Genomic DNA, 16,397 nt, shown 5'->3' on the forward strand with positions numbered 1-16,397 from the left:
TCCACTTCCAAAAATAGATAGGGCCTGGATTTTTCAGTGGTAATGACAGGAGTTCCTACAATAAAACAGTGACTATACTTCAAAAGTACTTCACTGGCTATAGTGTGATTTATCCTGTAGTTGAAACGTTCTTTAGGAATGCAAGAGTTTCTTTCTCTCTCAGCTGTCCTCAGGACTGTAACGATTGCTGGAAACATGCTCCAGTTATCAGTTAACTCAGCAGCAACAGAAACTGCACCAAGGTCTTTCCACATTGAATTCATCAGGAGAGGTGCTATGGTCTTTGGTTTCCAAGATATAATCTTTTGGAAAGACCATACCTAGAGGAGAAAAACTATCCAAGTTCCAATTTGTCAACTGTGTGATCTAATAAGACTAATCTTCTAGGATACATCGCTTAGACATACAAAATGTATTTTAAGGATTTTAAGTGGAGTACTAAAATCCTATTACTGCAATTACCATGACTACATAGATATAACACAATCAAGCACCGGGAAAATCCTCATCCCAGTGTTCAGTTGTACAAGGTCTGATTCTTTACATGAATTTTTGGGGAGTCCAAAGCTAGAGGGGCATAGCTTTAAGGTGAGAGGGGAAAGATTTAAAAGGGACCTAAGGGGCAACTTTTCACACAGAGGGTGGTGTGTGTGTGTGTGTGTGTGTGTGGGCAATGAGCTGCTGGAGGAAGTGGTGGGCGCTGGTGCAAATACAACATTCAAAAGGCATCTGTATGGGTACATGAATAGAAAGGCTTTAAGAGGGATATGGACCAAATGCTGGCAAATGGGACTAGATTAATTTAGGATATCTGGTCAGCATGGACAAGTTGGACCAAAGGGTCTGTTTCCGTGCTGGACAGCTCTATAACTTAAGACAATCCATATCAATGCTGTAGAGTGGAACACTTTTCTGTTTCAGACACACAGCGTCAGTGCCAAGCACTCAGCAGTACTGTGGCTTGATGCTCTCATTTTGCCCCACTCTTAGAACTGTGTTGTCTATTGCACCTTGTCGCATTTACCATCTCTCACTCCCACCATCCTATGATTTGAATCTTAGTCTCAATTAAGGCAATTTGGTGGCACGGACTCATGTGCCACTGGGGCTAAGATTGTCCAAATAGTGGATATCAAACTCAGATCCTACATCTGAAAGACCAGTGTGCAAATCCATTGCACAGCACAGTACTTTATTCTTTCTTTCTCTTTGCCTTGAGATTTACTTAGCAGATCAAATGAAGGAATAAAGCCAGATTACCACTGTTGGTCCATCCAACACAAGGACTATAAATTTTTCAAACCTTTACAAAAATTGAAATTAAATATAGAGTTTCAATTTTAAAAATCACCTTGTTGCCGAAGTTTGTAGCACAGATTCGAGATTGCTGGGTCAATCTCACCCAGGCCCATCTTTTGTCCAGCTCCTTTTGCAGCGTATCTTGATCTGAACTTAATCATCGACTCTCCTGTCTCATCATTACTGCTATCATCTTCATCCAGTTCATTATCTACATCGGACAACCCCTGAACAACATCATAGCCCACATCATTTAGGAAGTCCTCCTCTTCCTCCTGAAATAACAAAACATGGTTAAAGCACCAGGGTGCCTTTCAAAAAAAAGAGAGATTATCTTCTAGGCAAACACAAAATTAAGACAATTTATGTTTACTAAGATAGATCAGTGCCCCCATTGTTAGCCTTTTTAAAACCATTTTACATTTTCAGTTTATGAAAGTGTGTACTGAAAACAGAAGCTCAACTCGAAAATTCTGGTGAGAGCACAAGTAACAAGTTCCCCTCATCAACCAGAAGTAGCAGAAGTCACTTCAATTTCAAGTACTGACACTGACAATTCCTCCACATTAACAAAACAGAGAAACAAGAATTCCTTAACATCCACTCAAAAACTGAGTCTAATGGACAAATGTACATTACTAGGTATTAAAGCACATTGTCACACAAAGGGGAGTGGAAATGTGGAAGTCTTCCCCTAAAAAGCTGTTGAGGCTGGGGGACAGCTGGAGTTTTCAAAACTGAGGTGAATCGATTTGGTTGGGTAAATTTATCAAGGACACAAGGCCAAGGTGGTTAATTGGAATTGAGCAATGATCTAACTGAATGGTAAAGCAGGCTTGAGGGGCTGAATGGTCTACTTTGCCTCTTAAGAATGATTAAGTAAAATCAATTGAAATTATGACAAAATGTTATGAGTAAAGAAATGTTAAGGAGCAGCCCTCTCATAAATTATCCTCTCAGCTACAGCTAAAAGACAGACTGAAGACAGTTCCCTCACAAGGTGAGTCAGCCCAACAACATATGCTTTTTAGCAGCGTTTATCAGCCTATTGAGAAAATGGGGTTTGCAAACACAGAAGCAGAAGAGCAAGGTTTTTGGCAGTTTTCCCACCTCATTCTTACACCACCACATTCAGTTCACATGCTACAATTATTGGGACCACTTAAAGGTAACATATGACTAGCTCAAACTTTATTTCACTATACCTCTCGTGTGACGAGCATGCCCAATTCCAACTATATACCACAACGCACTTTCAATGAACAGTGACTTTGGAAGTGTTCAGAAACAGAATACCTGATTTGCTCCTTTTGTTAATTTTCTTTGCTTCTTGTAGAGTTCTTTTCTATCAGAAACAAGGCCCATGCTGATCAGTTTATCAACAATCCTGGCTCTGGATCGTTTGGTGGTTATGTTTTTCATGATATTACCAAGGATATCTTCAGATAAAAGAGATCAATTTCATCAAATTGTATTTTGCCTCTTTTACTCAGATTACAATGTTCTAGGTTTATGGACAATTCATTGAGTTTTCATTCAAAACAAGAATGTTATTTTGAAGAGCTTTAAACGGTAAAGATAATGAGGAACTAACTCATAACAGGCTGGCAGACTGAAGGAGATGTGATTGCTGTTTAGCAATGAGTTAGTAAGTTATAACTTATGGTGATAGAAGAATCTCAATAATTTGCTAAGTCAGAGGAAGTGAGGGGTATCTTATGAGGAGTTGTTTTTTTTTTTTAACGAAAACAACAGAAGCAAATGAATTCCAGCTACTTTCAACTTACCATCGGATTCTCTGAACTCCACAAACAATGTCTCAAGCTCCATTTCTTGCTCCTCTCTCCAAAGCACAATCTTAGTTCCTTTCCTTAAAGGAGCAAATCAACATGTTACAAACTAAATTCAAAACAAGATGGTTATATTTCCCACAGCATGGTTTGGAATGCTTTGCTAATGATAATACCCCAGAGGGACAGGTGGAAGATGCTGATTAAAGTTGGGGGTGAGGTGGGGGCTCCTGCTTCCATCAATTCTATTTAAAATGAGCTTTTAGGCTGTGATCAAGAATAGCTTGGTGAACCTTCCCTTAGATTTCCCTTCCATCACAGGTAGGCCAAGTAACCCTGCATGTGAATAATTATGGATGCAAAGACATGTATTACTTCACCACCATGAAGTGCCAGTGAACAGTACCACTGTCTGTGAAACAATCAAGCTTCATACTGAAGGGAATTATGAAGAAATTAAGAAGCAAATCTGAAGAAATAACCATCCTCGTGATCAAACTAACACTGCAGGTTTTCAGCTTGTGATCAGTTTCTTTAATGTGCTACCTGGTGTCACTTTTCAATGTTTTGGCTACGGTCCTCTAGTTGGTAAACAGTACCACAAACACTTACTTGACACGCTTTAAATCTCTTATACTGTCCACGAGGTTCATTTGAACCAGTTTAGCAGCAATCTGCCTCCTGGTCCTTGTGTCATTTTTAATGCATTCCATGATACTGTCAATGACATCTTTATCTGTAAAAGGAAAAAAATCACAACGCAACAGAATGTCTACATTTTGCTTTCCAAATGTGTGTCTGCAACCATCGGGATTCAAGATTCCCTCTAGAATAATTAAACATTGCACAACAGAAATCGAGATCATAAACCCGACTTTGAATTACAGAATAGTTACAGCACAGAAGGCCAAATCAGCCTGTTGTGTCTGTACTGACCTTCTGTAGGAGGAAAGCATCATGTGCCATTCCTACGCTTATTCCCCATATCCCTGCAAATTTTCCATTTCCAAAAGGTGATCCAATTTCCTTTCGAAAATCTTAATTGAACCTCTCTGGCAGTGCATTCCAGACCTTAACCACTTGCTGTGTGATCCCGATTGTCCTCATATCTCCATTGCTTCTTTTGTCAATTACCTTAAATCTGTGCCCTCTGGTTTTCAATTCTTCCACCAATGGGAATATTTTAACAAGATAGTGAAAGAGCAGTGAAGTGGGCACTAATCGGATAGATCTTTCAAAGAGCTGACACAGGTGTGACAGACCAAATGGCCATCCTCTGGGCTGTAAAGATCTATTACAGTGGAATTTAAATAAAACAATTGGGGAAACAAAAGCTACTTGATATGAGATATATTCAGAAATGACCCAAACACAACATATACCTCCTTGTTCCTCTTTGAATCTTAGATACAATGTTTCAAGTTCCTCCTCTTCCTCTGATGACCAGGTTGGAGCCTTTTTGTTTACTCCACTGCAAAAAATTCAAAATCATTCACTATCACAACTGCAAATGAAGGCACACTTGTGTTGGTGACTATGGGCTACTCTCTAATCTCAGACTGATCCATTTCAATAATGGAAAAAAAAACACAACTTGGTCAGCAAGCACAATACCATAGTAGCCAAGTCCACTGTGGCAATCAAATAATCTAGCAACAATTGATCATTTCAGTCCTACTGTGGTCTGCACGGATGAGATAGTTCATCTTAAAGTAAGAATTCCCAAGGCTATCAAAATGGCAACAAGACTAGCTTTTGCATCCCTGGGTACAATTACAATGTTTAAAAGACATTTGGATAGATACATCAATAGAAAAGGTCTGGCAGGATATGGGCCAGAAGCAGGCAAATGGGATTAGTTTAGTTTGGGATTATGTTTGGCTTAGACTGGTTGGACCGAAGGGTCTGTTTCCGTGCTGTATGACTCTATGGAACATCAGATTAATTGATGGTTTTAGCACAATGCAGAAGACAAAGACCTCCCACATTCTCATGATCAATGCACTTGCCTTTGCTCATCCTTCCTGTAACCTTCAGTCATTTCTCGAATGGTTGCAATATTCTTCCAGAATAGCAGCTCCACAAATACTTTGTTGTTATTAGCAGCTAAAGTAAAGAATCGGTTCAAAACATATTTGGAGAACTTTACCAGCTCCTATTGCAAAAAGAAACAGAAGTTAACTGTTAGATGCATATTGTCTAGCTGCAATGGTCAAGAGATGTGGTTTGAGAATCAATATGACTAAGTAACTAGCAGGCATCCTTGTTCTCACAGGAGGGTATCAGTCCTGCTAACTTCGCAGTTATGGGGTCAGTAGCATAGTGGTAAAGTTACTGAACCATTAATCCAGAGGCCTGAGCTAATGTTCTGGAGACAAGTTGAAATCCCACCATTGCAGCTGAGAAACTTACATCTAATTTTTGATTTAATTAATTAACGAAAGGCTACAATCAGTAATGGTAACCATGAATCTACTAGATTGTTGTTAAAATCTCATCTGGTTCACAAAGCTCCTTCATCAGGGTAAGAAATCTACCACATTCATTCTGGTCAATTACAGGACTCCAGACCCATAGCAATGTGGTTCACATTTAAGTGGCTTGCATTTCAGACAGCAATTATTTGTATCGAACCACTAAAGAAAGATGTGTGGGTGTACTACACCACATGGATTATACTGGCTCATGAAGACAGCTCACCATCACCTTCTCAACGGCAACTGAGATGGGCAACAAATGCTGGCTTTGCCAGTGATTCACAAATTGAATGAGATGAAGGAGGATGAATAAAATTTAAAAACAACCTGAATGGCTATGACCTGTTTGTGGATGTCAGGCAAGGAGGATCAGGCTTTAGAGAGACATCCACTTCTGACACTGACCATCTAGGTTCACAAACTCAGGAGCGAGGAGAACGTTAATGCAACTTTCAGCGGTCAAATTAGCACAGAATATCAGTTGGAACAGCACTGTAGTTAAATTGTCTTGGGGCTATTGACACCAAGAGCAGCTAAATTCTAAACTAACTGCTGCATTTGTCCCATATTAAAAAGTAATCCAGCAAATCGTTATGGAAAATACTCAGAACTAAAAGTGAAATACTCTGAATAGAAATTCAGGAGTGTTAGGAAAAATTGCACTGCGTATTGTCAAACTTCATTGTTTTGAAATTTAAGGTTCGTGACACAACGTTTCTTTTGTAGGTCAGCAAGTACAGTGGGTGACAGTGAATGGGACGGTGCTCCAAAATATTACAACATCAATGACAGGAGACAGCAAGTCCTTTAGCAAATCACCAATCAGCAGATAATGTACAATTACAACAATTCAACCTACTTGGTACGAGCTGGATGCTGGGTCTTCCAGAATTTGACTGAATAGGTGGAATACTGACAGCTGATAAAGAAGGGTATCCATTTTCAAATTATACGCTAGACGATACAGCATCTTCACAATGCAGTGATTGGTGTGAGGAGTGTTCTGCCGGTAGTCCTTCAGAAGGAGGACGTATGGTTTCACAACACCAGCATTAGCAAACCTGAAAGCAATAGATAATACAATGGTGAGAAAAAGAGCGAGTGGGAGGGAGTGAGAGTGGAAAGAGAGAGCGAGCGGGGTTCAGCCATGAGAGGACAAGAAAAACGTTTTAAAAAAAGGTATTTCTGAAATGTTTTACCTCTTCAGATAATCCAGAAAATTAAATTCATTTTCTATAACTCTCACTGATTCAGTTTCCTCTTCTTCTATCTCTTCATCACGGAATTCATCAATTCCTTCAGCCTCTACAGTGGGCTGCCCTGTGGGATGCAGAGAAAAGATTTTCATGCGGCTTCAAAAAGTATTTCCAAAATTCTTAACAGCAAAATGACAGCTGCTAAAATACTTACTTGGTAACTTCGCAAACAGTATTTGTTTGAGCAACTCGGACTCCTCCTCAAGTCGCAAGTCAGAAGAACCAAAAACGTCACCTTCAGGCCATACTTCTCTGTGGGGTCAAGCATTAGATGAACAACCAGTGCACAGAAATCCTTATGGTTCAACATTCACTTTATTTCATCTAGATTACCAAGTTAATGAAAAATTGAGGCAGTTTGGAACTGGATTTAGACTGCTCAAACTCATATGACACGTCATTTATGGCCATCCAGCCGGATTTACAGCCAAACCAATGAGTGAAAGGGCAGCCTGCTAACCTACTTCACTCCTTTCTGTGTCTCTTTCAAACCAACATTTTTAATCTAATGTACAGTACAGTCCTAACACTTGTGGGGGTGACAGTCTTGGAAAAATTCACAAAAGGCAAATTTGCAAAAGCCAGACATATTTTATAATGAGTCAACTGGTTAGGTTCCAAGCAGCCAACATTTGATATGTACAGTATACAGCAGGAGTCAAAAGACAATATAAACACAATGATTTTAGTGCCTGTAAGAACGTCCTAAATGAAAAATTGTTTAATAAAATAAGAAATATATAAAATGTGTCACACTCCCCCTTGTTGCAACAATGATCCCAACAACAGCAGACACACACATGCAAACTGTCCATTAAGCAAATGGCAGACAACACTCGTGCAATGCACACTTTTTAAGTCCAGAAAATACAGCGCATCATGGACACATTCCATATCTTAGCTCTTTTTTTTTTAAAAAAAAAAAATTTAGGCATTTTATCCGGTGAACTAAAACACACCAGAAAAATCTCCACAGCAGTCAATTCTCAACTGACAACTAGATTACGTAACTATTTCCTTGATACAATGTCAATGTCATCAAGTGTGCTCTGAAAGCCCCAACTATTGCTTTATTGTTGCACTTTCTACTTAGGAAAACACATAAATGACACTGCAATAAAAGCCACTCCTATTTGTTCTACAGCAGGACTTGGGAGCAAGGTTAAACCCAGTTCCAGAGTAACTCTGTTTCGTTCCTGACTGAACTTGAAATTTTAGCAACTCCCAGAAAACACGACAAAGAGAGAGAGAAAGAGGTAAACTGAAGAAGAAACATTACAGAGAGTCATGTTCTTCAGTAGTTATACCTGTGCTCATTGACCTATATTGGTTCTTGGATCAATGCCTAAATATTACAATTTTTAATTTGTTTCAATGCCACCATACCCTTATGTCTCCCTATCACTAATCTCCTCCAGCCTGTACAACCCTCCAAGAAGTTTGCATTGCTCCAATTCCAGCCTGCCATGGAACTTGGGGGTTATCACTGACCAGAAACTCAACCTGGACTCGCCACATAAACACAGTGACTACAAAAGCAGGTCAGGGGATGGGAATCCTGCAGCAAGTAACTCACCTCCTGACTCCCCAGAGCCTGTCCATCATCTACAAGGCACAAGTCAGGAGTGTGATGGAATACTCCCCACTTGCCTGGTTGGGGGCAGCTCCAACAACACTCAAGAAGCTTGACACTGTCCAGGACAAAGCAGCCCCTGCTTGATTGCCACCTCATCCACAGACATCCACTCCCTCCACCACTGACGATCAGTAGCAGCAGTGCGTACCAACTACAAGATGCGCTGCAGAAATTCACCAAAGATCCTCAGACAACACTTTTCAAACTCATGACCACTTCCATCTAGAAGGACAAGGGCAACAGTTACATGGGGACACCAAACCATGTGAGTTCCCCACCAAGCCACTCACCATTCTGACTTGGAAACATATCGCTGTTCCTTCAGTGTCACTGGGTCAAAATCCTGGAACTCCCTCCCAAGGGCATTGTGAGTAAACCTACAGACATGGACTGTAGCGGTTCAAGAAGGCAGTTCACCACCACCTTCTCAAGGGGCAACTAGGGATAGGGCAATAAATGCTAGCCAGCCATGTCCTACGAGAGAATGCATTTTAACAACTCCCCCGATTCCATCGCTCCAACCTGATGGCCATGACTTCAGCTGGCTGGGCCCCAAGTACTTTTTTTTCCCTGAATCCCTACAGTGTGGAAACAGGCCCTTCAGCCCAACAAGTCCACATTGGCCCTCAGAGAGAAGGGTGGAATCAAACATGGGTCCCTGGCGCTGTGAGGCAGCAGTGCTAACCACTGAGCCACTGTGCTACCCTAGTTCTGGAATTTCCTCCCGAAATCCACTTCTAAGATCCTCCTCAAGATATTTTTACTAAACTTTTGTCACCAATCCTGATATTTTGGTGTAAGGATTTTTCTGATTTATTCTCCTGCGAAGCACCTTATGTTTTAGGTTTGTTGAAGGTGTCGTATAAAAACAGGTTGCTGTTTTAGTCTAGAAGCAGATTCTGGGTCTACTCTCTCGGCCAGAATGATTGTTCAGATAAACAGAGGGAGGTAAAAATACAAATCTTAACCAAACACCTCAAAAATAAAAAGCAAACAAGAAGATGTAAATTTTTAACAGGTGAAAATTACAAAACTTGCATTATATTGTCAAGTGTTGCTTTTTTGACTTTTGAGTCACTTTCTCATTCTCGCTAACTCATTCGTTCGGCAATGTAGCCACATAGTAACGTTACCTTCCGTATTTGTGTTGACATAGAAAAAAACCTTTCATTTTCACCCTCCACCCCTTGAGGCCAGTGCTCCCCCAGCAGATGGCTCAAATGGCCACCGGATAAAGCATGGCCCATCCCAAAAGGTCTGGCCCCCAGCAAAACGCACAACTCTTGGGAAAAGGCAGCTTTGGCCCCCTGGCAATTTCCTCAGTGCTACCACTTGCAGCTCCCTGGACATTTTGATGGTTTCTGGGGACAAATTTGCTTTCCAGCCCCAGGTATTTTGAGCCCTGATTCACAGGGACAAGCGTGTCTGAACACAAAAGTAGTATAAAAATTAATAACTGAAGCAAAAAGATCTGAAATATTTTGTGGGAAAGAATCATGTAATTATAGCAGTTTTATGATCTGTAGTGAAATGCAAATACTTCTCGGACTTTTTAAGTGGGTGCAATTAAGTGAGTAGAAAATTAGTATTCCCTTTGCCTTTTATTACCATCAAGACTATGGACCAATGCAGTTTTAATAAAATCACTGAAGTGGGTTCAGCATTTCAACATTTACACATTATAGCACATTGAACAAAGACAAGCTCAAATCAAAACTGATCAGCGAAAGTGATGGGATAATGTCCATATCCGACCACATTCCTGGCAAGCTTAATGGCACAGTTTCTCAATACCAGTAGCAATCATTTAATAACCATTGCAGTTTCCAATTACTTAATTACTGGATTTGTTCACTTATTAACAAGTTAAACTGCAATCATTGAACCAACAAACTTTCGCACATTATCTAACATACTAGAAATCGTAAAAATACTATGAAGATGAATGCAGCTGGGCTAATCGTTGGACTCTTAAGTTTAACAGTCCTCTGATCTGGCCAGGTTACTGACCTTTCAGTTACCTCATTGTAAAGGAGCAGAACTGAGAGACAGGTTCAATGGGATGAAATGGCATATGCCTGTACCTAGTTCACAGGATATGAACCCAAGCAAAGGTGAGTGAGGAGGTCAGGTTTTGTCCCCTTTATTTGGCAGCCAACATGATCAGAAGCTCATGTCAGGTCAGCAAAGGGCTTGGGGGCCATGGAGTTCTGTCATTTTCGCTGTTCTTTTCCAGTTCAGCTGCCCTTTGTGCTCAAAGTCAGAATGGCTGTCAGAGCCAGCCCAATGGCAATCACTGACATGTTTACCCACTGCTGGAAATAGACGTGAACCTATGAAGGTAGGATTCTAGTGGACGGTGATGTTCCTCAGCCTAGCCCCTACCTACTTTTTTGCATGATGTGGCCATATATTGCTTTGGCTTCAGCAGAACCCTCAGTTTTTTTAAAAGACTGTGGGTGCCATTTTCTAAATTAGACCTAATCAAAATCCATCAATTTTCCTGGCCAGGAACAACACAAACAGGTGCATAACCTTGCACCTTAAGCTCCAAGTCTAGAGAACGTGCCTGCTTTATCCTCCACCTCCAGAACAAAAACCGCCAATAACACCCAACAAAAAGAACTCTACTCACACAAAGCAAGCAGATACTTGGCAATCTGGTGTGCACTACTTTACCAATGATTGCTGTTGTTTTAGTACTGTCCAAAGCAGCCAATAAGGGGAGGCAATGGACAGGATCAGTCATGAGAGAATAAAGCACATGCTCAAAATGAATGTGAGAAGTAAAGCAGCAGACTCAGGAAAGCAGGAGGCAGAGGTAGGAAAAACATTTCAAATTGCGGAATTCACAGTCAAGTCATCAACAATCCGCCATTTGGCAAAAAATGCCTCATCCTCAAGGTCAGGATTTTATTAATACTTCAAAGCTCATAACAAATAGTTACCGTGCAGCTCGGAGAAGCACAAGAGCCTCTGCAGCTTTGCCAGCCAAGAGTGCATCTTGAATACGAATCATTGCTTCAGCACGCTGCTCTTCCACAGGGATTTCCAAAGCAGCATCAAATGGAACAACATCATCAGAGAGTGGCTCTTGGCCCTGGAAAACAAAACACATTCAATTCATCAGCTCAGGAAACCAGCAATTCTGTGTGCAGGAGTGGAATTGGAGGAGATGGTTCATGAGATCAAGGGGAGGTCAACAACTTACACAGTTCAAAACCTTAGTCCTTCTTGCAGAAGAACCATTAAAAGGAATACAGGAAGTTTAGATGCCAAGCATTCAACACATTTTTTAAAAAAGTGAAGTACCACTGCTGTGCGGTAAGGATTTGTGCCAGCTTTTCACTTTTGACACCAGTCCAATCAAGCAGTTCCTATATTGCTTTGTTCCCCCTTTCATTCAAAAACCCGAGCCTATGTTAACACTTAACTCAAGATATTGCCCTTAGGTTTCACACCTTTCTCCTACTCTCTAGCTGTGGTGCAGCAGTCAAACTCCCACATCAGTTCAAAGGTCAGTGACTCAAGACTTGTTAGGATTTGAGCACAAAACCAGGTTGTCACTTTAGTACTTCATCTAGAAGGTGCTGTACTGTCAGAGGTGCAATCTTTCAAACCAAACATTAACCAAAAGGGGCATCTTCCTTCTCGGGCAGATAATAAAAGCCCAAATGGCACTGTTTTGAAGAAGCGCTGAGGAGGGTTTTCCCCAATTTTCCTGGGGTCAATATTTATCAATCAACATCACTACAACAAATTACCTGGTTGCTGATCACAATATTTGAGATTTTGCACAACTTACCTTCCCTACATTGAAATAATGACTACATTTCAAATGTACTTTAGTTAATGTGAAACACTTTGGGACACCATACGAGAGGAAAAGGCATTTTTATAAAAATGGAATTCCTTTCTTTATTTCTTTTAGTTATACCTACGTCTCCTCACTCTAGACCCATTAATCACGATAAAAACCAAGTTTGATCCTTGGTCGGCTTTGAATTGATTGCAGCAATGAGGATCCTGGCACTAAGAGGATCCTGGCCCTGATCACTGAGCAGTGATCTCTGCTGTAAAGTACAGCATGGACATCAGGGGAGGTCTCAATCCAACTGGACTGTTATGTTTATTGATTGGCAAATATCCTGCTGACATTTACTGTCTAAATTCATAAATGAAAGATGGTTATTTAGGTTTGGCACTGAAGGACATCTAATGCCTGTGACACCATACTTCAGTACATCTTAGAACCTTTGGGGAAAACTTATACCAAGTGAAGAAATGTCCCAACTCTTAACCATACCACTCAACAAATAGATCGGTCTGTTCTTCAGCAGCACTGATTATTACAATTGCCTAATCAAAGAAGATTTCAACTATATTAGGTACATACCTCTGCACACTTGTCGAGCTCCTCCAATGTCAGTTTCCAGATTTCCTCGAGTTCTTCTTGGGATTTTTCTGATGAAGTAGAAGCAAGCTTCTTTGATTTTGACTTCTTCCTTTTGAACTTCTTTTTCTGTTTTAACAAACAGGAATAATTAAACAGTTGTGTCAGCAGCAACAACATTCCTCAGGCCTTTCATTTCTAACCTCTTCGTGGTCTCTCACCACTCCTCCTTACCTATGCAACCCCTACAACTCTCCAGGATCTCTGAACTCTTTCAATTCTGGATTCTTGCACATCCCCTCAATTTCCATCGCTCCACAGCCGGCGGATGCATCTTCAGTTGCAAGGGCCCCAAGCTCTAGAATGCCCTTCCTAAACCCCTCTCTCCCCTCTAAAATGCTCCTTAAACGCAACTTTTGACCAATCTTCCGTCACCTGTCCCTAATATCTCCTTGGGTGACTCAGTGTCAATATTTCGTCTGATAAAGGTCCTGTGAAGTGTCCAGGGGATGTTTTACTATGTTAAGGGTGCTGTATCAATTAAAGTTGCTGCTGCTGTTGATTCCATCCTTGTTTTCAGCCATCTTACAAATGAAGCTATAGGAATATATGGGAGAAGAATTGATGAGCTCCAGAGTTGCACATTCTTTATACAGAAATTTACCTTACAGCAAGCTCGCCAGATAACACTGCAGGTCAATGAACTGTGTGGTTCTGAGGTAGATTTGGGTAATTCTTGGTCTGTGCTGAACTTTCTGACCTCAGCTTACTGGTTGGAAGAACAAGCCAAGTTTTCTGCATGGATACCAGGTGACGACAGGACTAGGCTTGATTATAATGTCCTCTAGTCAAAACCCATTGGTATGATTTAAGGGGTCAGGGGATGTTACTTAGTACTCCGGAAGAGACTCTACATCTTCAGGAAAGGATGCAGCTTAAAAACTTGCCCTGAAAGCTAGTTTAGGAGACACATAATTTAGAAAAATGTGTAAATTCTGTAAAATGTAAAAGCACAATATGCAAGCCAAACACAAACATTACCTGCACAAAAAGGTTGCTCCGGCCTTTACAGAATTTCTCAATCATCTGGATGAAAAGGTGGGTTGTTTCAATGAGATCCTTCAGGAATGACTTGGGTTGCTTGGTTGCATCATATTTTCGGAACAATGTTAAGAACAACTCTCGGAACTCCATAACGTAGAAGATATTACCTGCAAATGGAACAAGTTGTACAATCAGTCATCAGCCAACTGGATATGCAGATTTCCAAATGAAACCCATTTTCTTTGATAGTCAAGCTTTTTTTCCCCCCACACAACCCTTTTATGTAAATTGTTTCGATCATTTTTCCTTAACCCTTTCTGCTCAAAGGAGAACAATTTCAGTTTCTCTAGTTTCTGTGCTAGTCCTTTGTTTTAAGTGTCAACTCACGAACGATGTTGACTGAGGTTTGCTTAAGTGGGACAGGGTGGGGAGGGGAAACTCCTCTTTACAAATGAAAAAAGTATCAACTATTGGCTTGTTAATGAAGAAATTATCCTGAAAAGAAAAGGCCAAGACTCTCATCTAATAGTCATTCATCTTACACTGGGTGATCTCCAACTGCTGCACCATTAATACAGCTGTTAAAAACATGCGAGGGCATCATCCTCATAAGCAACTAGCTAACACCATATGGAAGCTCCCAACAGTGGTACAACTGAGATAAGTAACTTAGTAAAGGAATGAGGGAGAGGGAGAAGAAAGGATCATGACAGCATGCCCTGCATCTCAATGACGACAACACTGGTACTACCTCGTGAAACAGTAAGACAAAAGCTTCCAGTGAATCTTTATAAACTAGAACTACAGATGTACAAAACAAAATCACATTATTTCAAGATGAAAAGTTATCACCTTGCACCACATCTACTTTTTCAATAGGTTTCTAACTACAAGCTTTCTCCCTACAAACTACATGACCTTTCTCCCTCACCACAACCTTCATCTACTGAAAAGCCCCACCGTCTCAGTGATGTGAGTGCATCAAAACGCAGGAATATCATATGGCACCAGTTTTAGTTCTAGTGTGGCGTTGCATATTGTACACAAAGCAGCCTCAACTTGATGGAATCACAGCTGAACCAAGATCCCAAAGCTTTTGTGGCAGGATATTGGCATTTTGTGATATTATTCATAACCTGAACTCAGACAAGATTTATAACCGAAAGTCATGCCTCTAATTACAATGTAGTGATTTTGGCTGGCAATTGTGAAAACTCAGTGAACACTGGGTTCAGCTGCAACCGCATTTGCAAGCAGTGTTGGAACTGATGGCAAGACAAGGACCAGGACTGCCAACTAATACAGATTCCAAAACCAGACACTCCCCAGGAATGGGAGGATGCAACTTGCAGTTTTTCCTTAAGGGCTATTTGTCCCTCTGATCATTTACATCCCTCTCCCCTTCCCTTTCGAACCCACACCTCAATCAATATTACATTGTACAGTCTAGACTGAGCTGGGACAATTCAGAAACTCCAAACTGAACTGAGTATTGAACTGACCCCAAGTTTGTAAAGGCACTGAGAGGGCCCTGGATGTAACTTGTTACAATAGCAATAACAAACCATAAGACATGTAGCGTTACCTATTGAGTTATGTAAAGAAGACATCCAACTGCTGACAATCTGTTACACACAAAGAGACACCAGCACATACCCTTTGAGTCACTCCAACAACCAGATCCCAACAGATGTCACAATGTAAGGCATACAATGACAACTTCCTGGGCTAGGTTTACACATGAATAATGGGCATGAGGTGCCAGAGCACACCACAGAACCATATCAAAAGCAAAGGTTAGCTACTTGAGGGCAGGGTGGAATGAACATTCCATTTTACAGATTTTCAGGTCATAGAATCATAAAATCTCTACAGTGCACAAAGAGGCCATTCAGCCCATCAGGTCCGCACTGACCCTCTGAAGAGCATCCCACACAGACCCACCCCCTACCTTATCCCTGTAATCCCACATTTCCCATGGTTAATCCACCTAGCCTGCACATCACTCGATACTACGGGACAATTTACCATGACCAATCCACCTAACCTGCACATCTTTGGATTGTGGGAGGAAACCGGAGCACCCGACGGAAACCCAGGCAGACACGGGGTGAATGTGCAAACTCCACACAGACACCTGAGGCTGAAATCAAACCCGGGTCCCTAGCACAGGTCCAACATCTGTATACCTTGTAAACTGAATTTTTATGGCATCTTAAAGGAAACCTACATTTGATAACTCTGGCACTCTCTCTCAGATTTTCATCCTTGGAGTGGTCCATTTCATTGATTGTGTTGAGCAGTTCTTGGTAAGCTTTCAGCGCAAGATGCATTCTGAAAGAAAAGGAGAGTTGTTTTAAAGTATTAACTTGTCACTTTTTTTTGGTTGCATATTGGATGATACAAACAACAGTAGCAAGACCCACAGATAATGAAGACAGTTGGCTCACCAATGTCACCTTGGCAATTACTGGGAGTATAGAAATATTTGAAGAAATTGCA

At 40.9% G+C, this 16,397-nt stretch overlaps 2 protein-coding genes across 2 annotated transcripts in view; one reads left to right on the top strand and one right to left on the bottom strand.

Moving 5' to 3' along the window:
• Positions 1–16,397, top strand: part of LOC109925715 (unconventional myosin-Ib-like) — a 186,940-nt gene that overhangs the window by 79,391 nt on the left and 91,152 nt on the right. The window lies entirely within an intron of this gene.
• Positions 1–16,397, bottom strand: part of timeless (timeless circadian clock) — a 99,353-nt gene that overhangs the window by 8,315 nt on the left and 74,641 nt on the right. The window contains exons 11-24 of the mRNA XM_048618818.1: positions 16,126–16,229; positions 13,893–14,062; positions 12,855–12,980; positions 11,407–11,558; positions 6,977–7,074; positions 6,766–6,886; positions 6,426–6,627; positions 5,099–5,244; positions 4,472–4,560; positions 3,702–3,825; positions 3,087–3,169; positions 2,596–2,738; positions 1,352–1,574; positions 463–467 (exon numbers count right to left, since the gene is read on the bottom strand). Coding sequence (XP_048474775.1) covers positions 463–467; positions 1,352–1,574; positions 2,596–2,738; positions 3,087–3,169; positions 3,702–3,825; positions 4,472–4,560; positions 5,099–5,244; positions 6,426–6,627; positions 6,766–6,886; positions 6,977–7,074; positions 11,407–11,558; positions 12,855–12,980; positions 13,893–14,062; positions 16,126–16,229 — 1,786 coding nt within the window. The remainder of the gene's footprint in view (positions 1–462; positions 468–1,351; positions 1,575–2,595; positions 2,739–3,086; positions 3,170–3,701; positions 3,826–4,471; positions 4,561–5,098; positions 5,245–6,425; positions 6,628–6,765; positions 6,887–6,976; positions 7,075–11,406; positions 11,559–12,854; positions 12,981–13,892; positions 14,063–16,125; positions 16,230–16,397) is intronic.

The sequence above is a fragment of the Rhincodon typus genome, chromosome 41 (assembly GCF_021869965.1).
Source record: "Rhincodon typus isolate 14 chromosome 41, sRhiTyp1.1, whole genome shotgun sequence".
Lineage (NCBI taxonomy): Eukaryota > Metazoa > Chordata > Chondrichthyes > Orectolobiformes > Rhincodontidae > Rhincodon > Rhincodon typus.